Below are 16,848 nucleotides of genomic sequence, written 5' to 3'. Positions count from 1 at the left end.
TTCAAGCATCTCAGGAAACTAGGGAATTTCAAAAAAAAAAAAGGAATTTAATTGAAGGAGTTTTAAAAGCTTATGTATGTGTGTAAGCAATGAATTGTGAATGGATTGGTTAAACACTTGTTTACTTTTGTAAGATGTGAAACTCTCTTTAAACCTAAAGAATAAAATTATAAACAATTCCAGGAAGAATAGGTATTAATTCTAATAATCTATTGTGAAATAGTAGAAAAACATAGTGAAATTGATAATGTAATCAAAGGCTAATATTATTTAGGAACTTCTTTTTTGAATTTATTTAAATAAAACTAAAGTGTTTATTGTAATAAATGGTACTACATTAAAGATACAGTCACTTTAAAAATTAAAATTCTGTGTGACAAAATGTATAGTAAAAATTTATATAAAGGTGATACAGTTTAATATGCTGGTCTCATGTTAAATCCAAATTCCAACTTCTGAAAAAAGGATATTTGCCCTAGTTTTTTCTCTGCAAGTTGCCAGCAGACAGAGTAGTTGAAAATCAATTGTTCCACATAGACACAGGGAACTTGCTCTTTTCTTACAATTTGTTTGGAGTTTCATATGCGCAATACTTTGAGTACAAGCAAATCCTATCCACCGTAGCCTGTCACAAATGAAAGATTTGTACTCAGAATTGTGGAATCAAACATTAGAAGATGAGTGTATTATTTTAACTATGGGAAAATATTGAAAACAATTGTAAGCTTATTTGATTTATTTGCCTTGTGGGTCAAGAGAAAGGGTTGTGAGACTATCATTTTACCCTTTGGATTGTTGATGTCATGTCCATGTAATAATTAAATAAATTATTAGAGCATGCAAATTATATCACTTTAATAATTTATTCAAGTTGTGTATGGACATGGCATCAACAATCCAAAGGGAAAATGATAGTCCCACAACTCCTTCTCTTGATTCATAAGGAAAATATTTCAAATGATCTTAAAATTGTTTCTGATATTTTCCCATACTTAAAATAATACACATCTTCTAGTGTTTGATTCCACAGTTCTGAGTACCAATCTTTCATTTGTGACAGGCTGCTGTGGATAGGATTTGCCTTCTCCCTACATCACCACCATCACTCTCTTCCCCTCTTCTTGTGCTCTCCACATATTTGCAGCCTACTTTGTGTCTAGGAACATGGGCTGATGATAGCAGTTTTTTTCCTCAAATGTATTGGTTTGATACAAAAAAAATTACTATTTTGAACTGATACTATTTTTTTTGCCATCACTACATGTATTTCTTCTCATTTTTATAATAATTTCTTTTAACAGATTTTAGAGTATTATCTTTCTGATATATTGAGAATTACAAGGAAGTTATTTTCAAGATGATTTTTTAGAAAATATCATCTAATAAATTGTTTCTCATTTTAATGTGTTCTTTTCATGCTATCTGAACATTGTAGCTCATATATAACAATTTTGAGAAAATATTTTTGTTTAGTAATATTTGCTCTATAATTATGTCAAATGCGTTTTTAGAAATGCTCATATGTTACTTGATCTTCTATTGATTCTTGTATTCTTTATATTTTCTAAAGGTCTAATTTTTATACTTAATTGTTATGGTTGTTTTATTTCTGGTAGATTTTCTCCCTTGTATCTTTCAAAACTTTAGTTGAATCTATCTTTTTATTTATTGTCTTTTTAATTTTCTAAAGCCTGTTTTTTTCTTACCTGGTATTTCTTTTTATATATTGTACTGTGGATTCAACAGCTTCTCATATTTCTGTGAAACTATGAAAAAAAATCTAAAAATGTCTTGAATGTTCCCAGCGCCTTTTAATTCTGTGTGTGTTAAATCTTTGTGTATATATCTTCTGTTTGAAGACTTCCTTGGAAATGTGATGACTTTTGGTCTTACAGCAAATTGCCAAGACTGGAATTACTGCCAAGCTTTTTTTTTTTTTTTTTTTTTTTTTTGGCAAAGCATGCGGAGCTTGCTCACTGATGGATAGAGAGTACCTAGAGAGTATCCCCACTCATTTCCACTTCAACGCTCTCAGGATATTCTTTCCCCTTTTTTTTGCATGACTGTTTCTCAGAATTTCTTCTTCAAGGAGTTCCTGAATTCTTTCACCCATGATTCTGTTTGTAGCAGTTTTCCTCACGTTCTTAAATATTTTTATTTAATATTATGTGAGTTGAGGTTTACAACGCAGAGGTGCTAAAAATATGTACTTAAACTGCCACACTTTCAAGAATGGAAGGAGTTTTAACTGAAGAAAACAAAAGGGAGAAAAAAGGAATGAGTAAGAAAAAGTGTCATAAGGCAATATGTAATGTTATACAAGCAATGAGAAGCAGATGAACAGAATACACATCTTTCAAGGGAGCTTGAGCAGAGTTAAGGAAGCTAGGAATTGAAGTATATATTCTCAGGAAAAGGGCCTATTGAACTAGAACATTCAGAAACTGAATAAGGATGTAGAAGCCATTTACCTGACAGCTCCGTGTATAGAATCCCCCTGCAATGCAGGAGATACAGAAGACACAAGTTCAATCCCTGAGTTGGAAAGATCTCCTGGAGAAGGGAATGGCAACCCACTAAAGTATACTTGCTTAAAAAATCACATGGACAGAGGAGCCTCGCAGGCTACAATCCAAAGAATCTCGAAGAATTGGATGTGACTGAGCAGCACAACACTGCAGAAAAGAATGACTTTGCATACATAGTATTTGGCAATGAGGATTTATCATAGATTTCTTGGAAAGAATAAACACATAATGATACTTGACATCTAAGATGCTTGATTTGACATTACAGTCAAGTAAAACTCAAAAAGGGAAAACAGACCTGTAACACAAACTGATAGACTACTACAGTTTCAGAGGGATTACGGATTAAATACAAAAGAAAAAAATCATTTGGTATATTCATTAAAATGTATTAAAATATGGAGCTGTAATCTGTGCACTTATATTAATTTTCTATGCATAAATTGAAATTGTGTGTTCTGACTTTGATGATGCCTGAATTTAAGTAGGAAAAGAAAATGTCTGTATCCTAATACAGATATATCCTAATACAGAGAAACATTATTTTTGCAAATTGATAGATTTCTATAAAACATGTTGATCACAGATATTTTCTTCATCAAGATTTTATGACTGCCAAGAGGAAGTATTCACAGCCAAGTAGTGATGTATAAAATAAAATTTGTATGGCACAACCAGCCACAGAAATGGACTTGCTACCAGACAAGTAGTTGAAGGCTATCTTGGGTACTGTGGTAGAGATGAGCATGAAGTCCTTAAGAGATAGTTGGCTGAGGAGGAAATACATAGGAGTGTGGAGCTGGGTGTCCAGGTAGATGAGGAGAACCATGAGAGTGTTTCCCATGATGGCCAGTGCAGAGATGCCCAAGACCAGACAAAAGAGGAAAATGAGGGTGGGGCTGTGATCAAAGATTCCCAGCAAGATGAAATCAGAGTTCAAGGTCTGATTCTCCCATGCCATGATAAATATATTCTTTAAAACAAAATGATCTGTTTATTGGTTTGGTAAACATTTACACAGTGCCTTATGTAGAATATGTTCTGGAAAAATATGTAGCTCAGTAACCAATATGGCAAGACAGGATTATGAATCTCAAAGATCAAGAAGTATCCTGTCACAGAGAAATAAGTCCTGCTGATACTTGCCTTACTTATGAAACTGTGGAATTGCCCCAAATTTAACATCTGAGCATTCTTTATCTAAATTGAAAGGTTAGAGTAGTATAGAATATTGTATTATCAATAGGGTTTCTATAAAAATTAAACTAAAATCAAAGCAATCACAAAACCTGAATAATTCATGTGAACAAGATAAAGTTAGCCCATACCCAGCTAGCACATGTGGGGAAAAATCTGTCTCAGTAATTAAAATGATATAAAAATTTGAATACTCCTATTAAATATAGCCTGGACATGTCTGCCATACAGCTTTTAAGTCCTGTCGAGTGATATATCAAAACAGGATTGGCTAACAAATGTGTAAACTACACAGTTCCTCTGAAGTTTCTTAGTTCCATCATTAGATCATGTTGAACTTACAGAAACTCACACTTACATGTATTATATTGTCTCCACTCTCTAAACCTCAAAGTTCCCTTCACAGACATGTGTGGAAATTGCTTTCACTGAGCTTGCCCTGTCACAGACAATCTGGCAAGAAACAGCCATATCAAACATTTATAGCATTTTAATATTGATATAGATGGAAGATATCAAATATTGCCTTACCTACTACCAGCTATTTAAGAATCATGTGCATATTTACATAAGAATGTTCTGTAAAAATAAACAAGTGCTGTTTCTTATATGAGGAAATTAGACCTTGGTTCTAGGATATTAATGGATAGAGGAGCCTCATGGGCTGCAGTTCATAGGGTCACAAAGAGTCAGACACTACTGAAGCAACTGAGCAGGCATACACACATGAGGGAGAGAGTAACAGGATGTGTGATCAACTGATGGATATCCTTGTGATCAGATGGTGGTGAAGAGTCAGACAAAACTTAGTGACTAAACAACAAAGCACAGCATTTTAAGCAGCACCTCCCTTGGCAGGAAAATATAGCAAAAGCATTTTTGGAATAAATTTCAAATTCGGACATCTTTTCTTTTTAGAATACTTATTGCTTTCTCAAAAATATTAATATAATGAGGTACATAATTTTAAACTCTGCTTCAATTTTTGCCTGCAGAGTTAACTTCTTTGCCTTAGTTATAAATTTATGGTTTGTCTGTATATATTTTATCTAAAGCACACTGCTTTGCTCAAAATAAACTTTTCACTTTGTCATAGAATATTCTAGCATATTCATAGCATATTCTTTTATTATTTTGTAGTGGCTTTCTATATCTCATCACTTCTCAAAGAAAAGTCATGGATTTCATGACACTGTAATGACAAATATGTGTCCAAGCAATAACGACCCAGTAATCATGGAAATCATAAATTAAAGAATACAGAAAAGAGTGAAGTGACATGAGCAAGACTGATCATAACAACCCTTATCTATCATAAAATATAACCCAAATATACATCAATAATGGGATTATTAATCATAGTTACCAGTAATAATAATGAACCTCAAGAATAGAATGTTGAATGAGAAAAATACACCACAAAGGAACATTTTAATGAATCCTGTTACATTAAGTTTAAGCACAGATGATATATTTTTTAAAGAATTATAGCAATATTGAGGTAACAGTTATCACTGGTATGAGTCAGAAGAATTACATGATCAGAGAGTGTAATATTGCTTTTCAAAAACACTGCTAATATTGTTTAAAGCATATTACAAAAAGAACCCACTATGAATATTTGTTTTCAGTGCACTTTTATGTTCATTTGAAGTTACACTAAACAATAAATACAACATGCAAAAGTCTTAAAAACACACATGTCAACTTTTAAATACCTGTTGCTGAGCTGTGCTTATTAAAATTGAATGTGGCCTATACCACCATTCAAATTCAAAATTCAATTACATCATTATTCTCACTTGCCACATTTTTCCTACTCACTTCTCTCCACTGTCAATTTCTTTCTTACCTGGGAAACACTATTACTATATGAGGAAAGGAAAAAAAAAAAATTCTATCTGGTCTTTCCTATCTATGAGCTAAAGCAGGTAACTTTACTTCTGTCTCAGTTCTTTATCCTTAAAGAAAACATTCCTCAAACTAATATTGTTTTGAATAATATGACAGAATTACAAAAAATACTTGGCACAAAAATCAATGAAACTAACCACCCATGTTCAGCAAAGTTTGACACTGGTTTAAACACATTCTTACCTTATTATTTATACTACTTTTTAGTATGAGTCTGCACAGTATGGTAATTTCAATAGATTGTAGGTCACAGAAAAGAAAATTCCATATTTTGCATGCTTTCATATTAGCATAAAAAATACTTAACCCAAATTTGGAAACTTTATGGTTATTGATATATTAATGGAATGAAAAATAATGAATTATAGATAAGGTATATCTAGGGATAGAATAGTACTTATGAGAATGGTTTCAAATCATCATAATATCACTTCTTTCAATATATTTTTGAAGTACATTATTCTGTTTAACCCCCATCCTAAATCAAATCTAATTTTACAGACACGATATATCCATGTAAGTATATATCCATGAAAGTGAAATATATTCTTCTCTTTCTAGGTATTTTAAGAAGTAAATTATTTATATTTTCCATTTAAATTCTAGGCATACTCATGGAATCTGGAATCCATACCTGCTCTGAATTGTATTTTTACTGAATTCTTATGCTCTGTAACATTCCAGGAATACACAATGCAGTTAAAATGAAAAGGATTCCATTTCTAGGGAATGTCTACTAACCATGCTCATGTTCTAATGAGGTGGATGAAACTGGAGCCTATTATACAGAGTGAAGTAAGCCAGAAAGAAAAACACCAATACAGTATACTAACGCATATATGGAATTTAGAAAGATGGTAACAATAACCCTGTGTACGAGACAGCAAAAGAGACACTGATGTATAGAACAGTCTTATGGACTCTGTGGGAGAGGGAGAGGGTGGGAAGATGTGGGAGAATGGCATTGAAACATGTAAAATATCATGTATGAAACGAGTTGCCGGCCCAGGTTCAATGCACGATACTGGATGCTTGGGGCTAGTGCACTGGGATGACTCAGAGGGATGGTATGGGGAGGGAGGAGGGAGGAGGGTTCAGGATGGGGAACACATGTATACCTGTGGCGGATTCATTATGATATTTGGCATAACTAATACAATTATGTAAAGTTTAAAAATAAAATTTAAAAAAAAGAAATTTAAGTTTTTAGCCCTCTGAGAAATTCATTCCCTCGTCTTTAATTATAAAGCTTGCATTGTTTTCCATCTTCTCTCCTAAGACAAACAGGTAGAAGTGACTTTTTTCTTGAAAGTATTTATTCAACATAGATAATTATGTCTCCTTCCTTGAAAATTTCAGTAAACTCCCTAAAACTTTCTTCTCCCTCTTGCATAATTATGAGAAGATAAACACACTGAGTGATTCCAGTGTAATTGGTGCTGTGATAAGTTAAGTGTGTAAACTCAGAACACTTAACAAATGTGGTTTCTGTGGTGACCCAAGGATGGAAGAACAGATGAAACCAAGGAGGGTCTTGGTACCAGGAACAGAAAAACCAGACCTTTATCATCCTTCCCTCCCCCATGTAGTAACTATTAATGGATTTCAGGTCCTCCTAAGCAGTATAACCTGTCTCCCCTCCTACCCCTTAGGGAGAAGATATTTGCCTTATTCTTCACCCCCCACCCAGTATATGTGCCTTATCCAATCAGTAAATGACCCACAAGACCCCTATCCCATTCCTTGTACCCTGAGTATAAAAGTGGACTAAGGACCCCTGTTCAACGTCGGTTCTCCCTTGAGATGGCCCACTATTCTAACAGCGTCTCCCACTCTAATAAACTTTATTTCCCTCTCATTCTGTCTCATGTCTGGAAATTCTTTCAATAACCTGTGCCCAGACCATGACAGTTTGTTTTGGGTATTTTCATTACTCTAATTTGATCTCCTGCTTTCTTCTATGATGAAACTGCTTCAGTAAATTGTCCAAGGTCATAGGGCCAGTGAACGATAGCATATTCCAATGCAATCAGTTTCATTTTTTAACAGTTTTTATTAAGATATAACTGACAAATAAAATTGTGTATTTAAGGTTTACAACTTGACATTTTGATTTATGTATACATTGTGAAATGATTGCTGTGCTTTGTACTGTGCTTAGTCATTCAATTGTGTCTGACTCTTTGTGACCCGCATGGACTATACCCTGCCAGGCTCCTCTGTCCATGGGGATTCTCTAAACAAGAATACTGGAGTAGGTTGCCATGCCCTCTGCCAGAAGATCTTCCCAACTTAGGGATCGAACCCAGGTCTCCAGCACACAGGCAGATTCTTTATGGGCTGAGCCACCAGGGAAGCCCTACTACAATCAAGCTTTTAGCATATCCATTACGCCGCAGTTACAATGCGTTTGTGGGTGAGCATGTAGTTATGAAGGCACATGTGTTTTCCATACATCTTTAGAAATTTTAAGATGTTATTTATATATTTCCACCTCAATTCTAGACATACTCATGGAATCTGGAATTCACACCTGCTCTCAATTGCATTTTTACTGAATCCTTATGCCAGTTTACTGTTACTGGACCTTAGTCTCCATTTTTATATTGAAATGATTTTTTTTTCTTTTATAAGGAGGAACTAGAGAAGAAGAGTAGCCTACTTTTTTTTTTCATCCATAGATATATGGGCAAAATATATCACATGGATCAATATCTCTGAACATTGTTATTTCATGTTGGCTCACATATGCCTCCTTTGTGTTACTATTAATAAATAAATAAAACAGATTTTTTGGTCTTAATGTTAAAAATTTATGCAGAATCCACATAAAGTATTCTTTTTCACTGTATTGAATATAACATATTGGAGTATCATGTTTCTGACCATGGCATATGGAGTGTGAAGCAATTTTCTCCCCTAAATAAAGGACTAAGAGTAAAAAGGAAAACTTAATGCAAAGAAATATAACATAGATTTTTACTATTTTTCAAGTGTTTCACTTTCTATTAATTATAGTAAAGATAAGGTTTAGGAGAAATTTTCATCAAGGTGTAGTAGAAATAACTTCAGTGAATAAGAGCATCTGATAGGGCTTTATATACATCAGCTTCTTCTCAAGATCTCTATTTAAAAAGGTCATTTAATACAAAGGCAACCCAGTGCCCAGTTATTTATTTATACATACATATACTTCTATATATATATATGGATATTATAATATATATAATGATACATATTTCTAATTAACAAATGAGAGAAACAAAAAGGTAAAACAGATGAGTACAAAACACAAACAACCTACCATCCAAAAAACTATCAAAAATGCTTTGTCCATTATACCAATTTGGGGAATGTAGTAACAACAACAACAGAAACAGCAAAAGAGACCAATGTGAAACAGTAAGTTCCAGAAACAAACACATGCACATATAATTAGTGTTGGGGCAGTTTATGGGCAATGGCTCCAATTTATAATCCATTTATTTTATAGCATAAGCATTTACTAAAGAAGTTTTAAGCTCCTGGACCTCTGAATTCTCCATAGTATTCTTTCCAGCCAGCTAGTGATCCAAAGGACAGCTTATGATATGCCTTGTACTGCTGCTGCTAAGTCACTTCAGTCGTGTCCGACTCTGTGCGACCCCATAGATGGCAGCCTACCAGGCTCCCCCGTCCCTGGGATTCTCCAGGCAAGAACACTGGAGTGGGTTGCCATTTCCTTCTCCAGTGCATGAAAGTGAAAAGTGAAAGTGAAGTTGCTCAGTCATGTCCGACCCTCAGCAACCCCATGGACTGCAGCCTACCAGGCTCCTCCATCCATGGGATTTTCCAGGCAAGAGCACTGGAGTGGGGTGCCATTGCCTTCTCCATGCCTTGTACTAGAAGAGACAATGATTCTACTGCTCACATGCCTTTAGTTTGAAATGAAACAAATGGATCCATTTAACTACAGAGGAGGCCTGGGGAGTGCCATTAGGTATCTAAGAATCACTTTAATTAAAATCTGCTAGAAGTATTTTCTTGGAGAAGGAAATGGCAACCCATTCCAGAATTCTTGCCTGGAGAATTTCATGGACAGAGGAGCCTGGCAGGCTACAGTCCATGGGGTCACAAAGTGTTGGACACAACTGAGTGAGTAACACACATAGAAGTATTGACTACAGCCAATATGGAAACAATCTAACTATTCATTGATTAATAAATGGATAAAAAAAGTGGTATATATAAACAATGGAATATTACTGAGTTAGGAGTCAAATCTGGAAGCTGAGGACAAAAGCAACTAATGCATCTCAGACAGTATTTGGTCTTTCCTTCAAGGCAGACCCAAAATTCTCATTCTTAATAGATATTGGTTCTGAAAAAGGCAAAGCAATATAAATTAAAGTTGTTTCAGTAAAAAGCAAGAGAAAACGCTTGGCTAATCTGAGCTAACAAAGGATATTTCAGGCAATGGATGAATTAAAGAGTTGCCAGGTAACCAAGATTCACAACACTTTGGGAGTCCTCAGATTAGTTACTTCTGGTGGTGTTAGGTCTCTGTCAACTTTCAACCAAAAGCCTTCTATATACCTTGGCAGGTGTATTTCCCCTGGGATGAATCATTTCTGATAGAGGAGTTAACTACATGATTTCCACTGGGAGACTGTTACGAGCTGGCAATCATCCCAACTTTTGTATGCTATAGAGACCATCTGGTTTGTTCTCCAACTTTTTTCCCCTAATGCCACAATTACAACAAATTTTTATCTGTTCTATACATGAAGAAGTGAAGTGAAGTGTTAGTTGCTCAGTTGTCTTCAACTGTTTGAGAACGCATAGACTGTAGCAACCAGGCTCCTCCATTCATGGAATTTTCCAGGCGAGAGTACTGAAGTGAGTAGCCATCCCCTCCTCTAGGGGATCTTCCTGATCCAGGGATCAAAGCAAGGTCTCCTGCATTGCAGGCATATTCTTTACCATCTGAGCCACCAGGGAAGCCCTGTCTTGTGGCTGAGAGATTCTCGAAGTTTTATGTTCAAATGATCATGTGGGGATCTTGTTAACATAAAGATTCTGTTCCAGCAGAACTGAGGCACTACCTGAGATTCTGAATTATAGTAAGCTCCTACGTGATACCAATACTAACCACATAAAACATTTTCAGTAGCAAGGTTATAGAAGAACTTTTTGGCTGCCTAATTAATATCCATTCTGTCCTCCACTTATCCTAATTACACAGAGGTTTTTATCTAAGTATTCACTTCCATCATAATACTGTCCGGGTGCTTTGGAGACAGCAGAACATACTCCTAATTCTAATGGTGTATTCCAACTGGCTAAAGTCAATCAACCACTCAGTATTATTTCCATGTTCTGAAATTTAGAACAGTGGCTGGCAAGTAGTAGATACTCAACAAATATTTGTTAAATGAATCCATGAATTGATGTGAACATAGATATGTAATATGAGCTTATCCAATTAAGATGAATTTTTGTATACTCACTACGAATGCTGATCTGAAAGCCCCTCTCACCTTTGGCTATAAGTGTTCAAGATGTGACTGTGACTAGCACCCTTCCTATAACTGTCAGAAATCATCCTTAGAATAAAGCTGACACTAGACAAGGCAGAGCCATGGCAGAAAGAAATAGGCCACTGAAAATACACTGAGTACTGGATTAATTACTCTATGTCCACCACAACAGTTATGTGAATCAAAAATCCCCTTCAATTTTCAAGACAATTTCAGTTGGGTTTTCTGTTACAACTTAAAAGAGTCTTAACTGACAATGAGAAATTTCCTTTTCCATTCAAAAGATGACCCATTTTAAAGCAGTTGTGTGCCTCCCTTAGTCATGATGGTCAGAAAACACCAAGGTCAGAAAGCATTTCACAACAACCTGTGATGCAGATTTAGAGAGGCTTTAGTAAAGAAAAAACTAAAATTATTTACAAAAGTCATGATATTAAAGCTATCTCTCATTGATTAAATTGGATAAAAATATCACTGATTAAAATGGGTAAGAAATGGTAAATATAAATAATGAGGACCCAATTAGAATACAGAGTGCTCACCCAGGGTCTCCCCCTCCTCTTACCCCTTTTTACCCAGCCTGACACCAAGCTCTGTCTTCTCCCAGTGAAGGTAATTAAGCAAGCTGTGGTGCCTTGGACTCAGTGGGTTGGATGTCTTAAGGCACTTTCACGGTTTCTCCAGTTAGGCTGTCAGGTTTGCTTTTTTTTTTTTTCCATCTTCCTGGAGAAAAGGTCCTAATTACATTGTGCAGACATGGTAATCTAGACTGAGGCTTCTCAGCCTCCCCTGAGGGTCATGCTTAAGTGTGGGTTAACGGATTCAGTATGTTGGGGTGCAGCCCAAGAGTCTGCATTTCTATAAAGCCCCCAGGTGATGCCACTATATAAGGGTAGCTGAGCAGAAAGGCCACAGGTAAATCTGTGGCCCTCAATCTTTAGCACACTGCAGCCGTAGCTTGACCACCTCAAAATGTACATGGCTGGGCCCTACCCTCAGGGCTTCTGAGGCCAGCGGTGTGGAGTGAGGCTCCAGACTGTGAGTTTCTGACAAGTTCTCGGGGATGGTAATGATGTTCTCTGGGGTTCACACTTTGTGAGCCACTGCTGAAGACCATTGGAAAGCAATTAAACCAAAGAAGATTTTGCACTGCTGCAAATGTTCTAGGTCCCACAACAGCCTTATCAACCTGATGATCTGAAAAAGGGACTGAGTATTCCCAGGCAATCTCACTTTGGGGAAACAGAGACACTCAAAGGGCACAAACAAACACTTGTGTGCACCAGGACCGTTCAGGGGTACTGAATACAACAGTCCTGGGAGGCGTAGCATGCTGGCATAAGTCATTTTGAAGGAGGTCACCACTACCCCTACCATAGTGTGATCACAGGCCAAACTACAGGGAGGGAATACAGCCCCACCCATCAACAGAAAGTTGGATTAAAGGTTTATGGAGCATGGCTTTGCCCACAAGAACAAGACCCAGTTTTACCCACAGTCATTCCTATCAGGAAGATTACATAAGCCTCTTATCCTCATCCATCAGAAGGCAGACACAATGAAAACCACAATCACAGAAAACTAACCAAACTGATCACGTGGATCACAACCTTACCTAACTCAATGAAACAACGAGCCATGCCATGTAGGGCCACCCAAGACAGACAGGCCATGGTGGAGAGTTCTGACAAGATGTGATCCACTAGAGAAGGGAATGGCAAGTCACTTCAACATTCTTACCTTGAGAACCGCAGGAACAGTATTAAAAAGCAAAAAGAGACGACACCAGAAGATGAACCCTCCCAGATTGATAGATGTCAATATGCTACTGGAGAAGAACAGAGAAATAGCTCCAGAAGGAATGAAGAGACTGAGCCAAAGAGTAAATAATGCCCAGTTATGGATGTGATTGCTGATGAAAGTAAAGTCCAATGCTGTAAAGAACAATAATACATAGGAACCTGGAATGTTAGGTCCATGAATTAAGTAAATTAGAAGTAGTCAACCAGGAGATGAAAAGAGTGAACATTGACATTTTAGGAATCAGTGAACTAAAATGGACAGGAATGGGCAAATTTAATTCAGATGACCATTATATCTACTACTGACAGCAAGAATCCATTTGAAGAATTGAGGTAGCCCTGGTAGTCAACAGGAGTCCGAAATGACGTACTTGGGTAATCTCTAAAATGACAGAATGATCTTGGTCTGCTTCCAAGTCAAACCATTCAATATCACAGTAATCCAAGTCTACATCTCAATCACTAATGCTGAAGAAGCTGAAGTTAAAGAGGTCTATGAAGACCTACAAGTACTTCTAGTGAAAGTGAAAGTCGCTCAGTCATATCTGACTCTTTGCGACCCCATAGACTATACAGTCCATGGAATTCTCCAGGCCAGGATACTGGAGTGGGTAGACTTTTCCTACTCCATGGGATCTTTCCAACCCAGGGATCGAACCCAGGTCTCCCGCATTGCTGAATCACAAGGAAAGCCCAAGACCTTCTAGAACTTTCACTTTCATAATAGCAGCCTGGAATGCAAAAGTAGGAAGTCAAGACACACCTGGAGTAACAGACAAGTTTGTCCTTGGAATACAAAATGACGTAGGACAAAGGCTGACACAGTTTTGCAAGAGAATTCACTGGTCATAGCAAACACCCTCTTCCAATAACACAAAAGATGACTCTACACATGGACATCACCAGATGGTCAATACTGAAATCAGATTGATTATATTCTTTGCAGCCAAAGATGCAGAAGTTCTATACAGTCAGTGAAAACAAGACTGGGAGCTGACACTGGCTCAGATCATGAACTCCTTATTGAAAAATTCAGACTTAAATTGAGGAAAGTATGGAAAATCACTAGGCCCATTCAGGTAAGACCTAAATCAAATTCCTTATGACTATATAGTGGAAATGATAGATTCAAGGGATTAGATCTAATAGAGGGCCTCAAGAACTATGGACAGAGGTTTGTAACATTGTACAGGAGGTGCTGATCAAAACCATCCTCAAGAAAAAGAAATGCAAAAATGGAAAATGTCTGAGAAGGGCTTACAAATAGCTGAGAAAAAAAGAGAAGCAAAAGGCAAAGGAGAAAAGGAAATATACACCAAACTCAGTGCAGACTTCCAAAGAATACCAAAAAGTGATAAGAAAGCCTTTCTAAGTAAACAATACAAAAAAAAAAAAAAATAGAGAAAATCAATATAAAGGTAAAGACTATATCTCTTCAAAAAAATTAGAGATACCAAGGTAACATTTCATGCAAAAATAGACACAATAAAGGACAGAAATGATATGAACCTAACAAAAGCAGAAGATATTAAGAAGAGGTGGAAATAATGCACAGAAGAACTATACAAAAAAAAGTCTAAATGATCTGGATAGCCATGATTTTTGATCACTCACCTAGAATGTGAAGTCAAGTGGGCCTTAGGGAGAATCACTATGAACAAAGCTCTTGAAGGTGATGGAATTCCAGCTAAACTATTTCAAATTCTAAAAGACAATGCTGTGAAACGGCTGCACTCAATGAACCAGGAAATTTGGAAAACTCAGCAGTGGCAGCAGAACTGGAAAATGTCAGCTTTCATTCCATTTCCAAAGAAAGGCAATGCCAAAGAATGTTCAAACAACCGCACAATTGCACACATCTAACATGCTAGCAAAGGAAGCTGAAAATTCTCCAAGCGAGGCTTCAAACAGTACACGAACTGAGAACTTTTGGATGTTCAAGATGAATTTAGAAAAAGCAGAGAAACCGGAGATCAAATTGCCAACATCTGTTGATTCATCAAAAAAAAGCAAGAAAGTTCCGGAAAAAATACTTACTTCTGCTTTATTGACTATGCCAAAGCCTGATGTTGAAGCTGAAACTCTAATACTTTGGCCACCTAATGTGAAGAGCTGACTCATTTGAAAAAACCCTGATGCTGGGAAAGATTGAGGGCAGGAGGAGAAAGGGATGACAGAGGATGAGATGGTTGGATGGCATCACCGACTCAATGGACATGGATTTGGGTGGACGCCAGGAGTTGGTGATGGACAGGGAGGCCTGGAGTGCTGTGGTTCATAGGGTCACAGTCGGACACAACTGAGTGACTGAACTGAACTGAATTGAACTGTAAGCCTTCGACTGTGTGGATTGCAACAAACTGTGGAAAATTCTTAAAGAGATGGGAATACCACAACCACCTTAACTAGTGGTTAAGAGAAATCTGTATGCAGGTCAAGAAGAAATAGTTAGAACTGCACATGAAACAACAGACTGGTTCCAAATCAGGAAAGGAGTACAGTAAGGCTGTATATTGTCACCCTGCTTATTTAATTTATATGCGTAGTACATCACGCAAAATGCTGGGCTGGATAAAGCACAAGCTGGAATCAAGATTTCCAGGAGAAATATCAATAACCTCAGATATGCAGATGACACCACCTTTATGGCAGAAATTGAAGAGGAATGAAAGAACTTCATAATGAAAGTGAATGAGGAGAGTAAAAGGCTGACTTAAAACTCAACATTCAAAAAAGCTAAGATCATGGCATCCAGTCCCATCACTTCATGGCAAATAGGTGGGAAAACAACAGAAACCATGAATGACTTTATTTTCTTGGGTTCCAAAATCACTGCAGATGGTGACTATAGCTGTGAAATTAAAAGATGCTTGCTCGTTGGAAGAAATGTTATGATCAACCTAGACAGCATGCTAAAAAACAGAGACATTACTTTTCTGACAAATGTGTCTGTCTAGTCCAAGCTATGGTTTTTCCAGTAGTCATGTATGGATGCGAGAATTGGACCGTAAAGAAAGCTGAGCACCAAAGAATTGTTGCTTTTAAACTGTGGTGTTGGAGAAGACTTTTGAGAGTCCCTTGGACTGCAGGGAGATCAAACCAGTCCATCCTAAAGGAAATCAGTCCTGAATACACATTAGAAGGAAAGATGCTGAAGCACAATGCTTTGGCCACCTGATGCGATGAACTGACTCATTGGAAAAGTCCCTGATGCTGGGAAAGATTGAGGGGAGGAGGAGAAGTGGATGACAGAGGGTGAGATGGTTGGATGGCATCACGGACTCGATGGACATGAGTATGAGCAAGCTCCAGTAGTAATGCACAGAGACATTTGGCATGATGCAGTCCATGGGGTCACAAAGAGTCAGACACAACTTAGTGACCGAACTGAATTGAACGTGGATGAAAATTAGAAATCCTAGGTATCAGACCAGCAAGGGCTAGATGATAAGAAGCTATTTTCCCCTGGATATTGCCCCCAGTGAAAAACGCTTTTCTTACAGAGTAGAAACTGCAAATGCAAGTACAAAGTTTATTATTAGAGACAGCACAAGTTGGGGGGTGCACAAAGAAATGGTCTGTTGAGTTAAGATAGAAGCAAGGGAAAGATGAACACCCAGGGATAAAATGTGTAAGCATCCTTCCTAATGAGGAGGAATACAGTAAGGGTGGCTAAATCATTTATAAAGGGCATTTCTTCTGGGTCTTTGTCTTCCCTCTGGCAAAATCTTCCTGTTTTGTTCAGATACCCAGCTAATTTGTTTCAGGACCTTTGCCCTAGGTGGGCATGCACCTCTCAGCCAAGATGGATCTTGAAGTGAAAGCATCTGGGAGAAGCAAGCCTCATTATGACCTGGCATTGTGCCCATGCTTTTGACCACCGAAAAA

At 37.0% G+C, this 16,848-nt stretch overlaps 1 protein-coding gene across 1 annotated transcript in view; it reads right to left on the bottom strand.

Annotated features, from left to right (window-relative positions):
* Positions 1 to 3,489, bottom strand: part of LOC102393666 (olfactory receptor 2L13) — an 87,275-nt gene extending 83,786 nt beyond the window's left edge. Inside the window, exon 1 of the mRNA XM_044948713.1 lies at positions 3,162 to 3,489. Within this exon, the coding sequence (XP_044804648.1) occupies positions 3,162 to 3,489 (328 nt within the window). The remainder of the gene's footprint in view (positions 1 to 3,161) is intronic.
* Between the last annotated feature and the right edge of the window lie 13,359 nt (positions 3,490 to 16,848).

Source organism: Bubalus bubalis, chromosome 9 (assembly GCF_019923935.1).
Source record: "Bubalus bubalis isolate 160015118507 breed Murrah chromosome 9, NDDB_SH_1, whole genome shotgun sequence".
Lineage (NCBI taxonomy): Eukaryota > Metazoa > Chordata > Mammalia > Artiodactyla > Bovidae > Bubalus > Bubalus bubalis.
The sequence above is the reverse complement of the archived record's forward strand: the minus strand, read 5'-3'. Positions and strand labels throughout refer to the sequence as shown.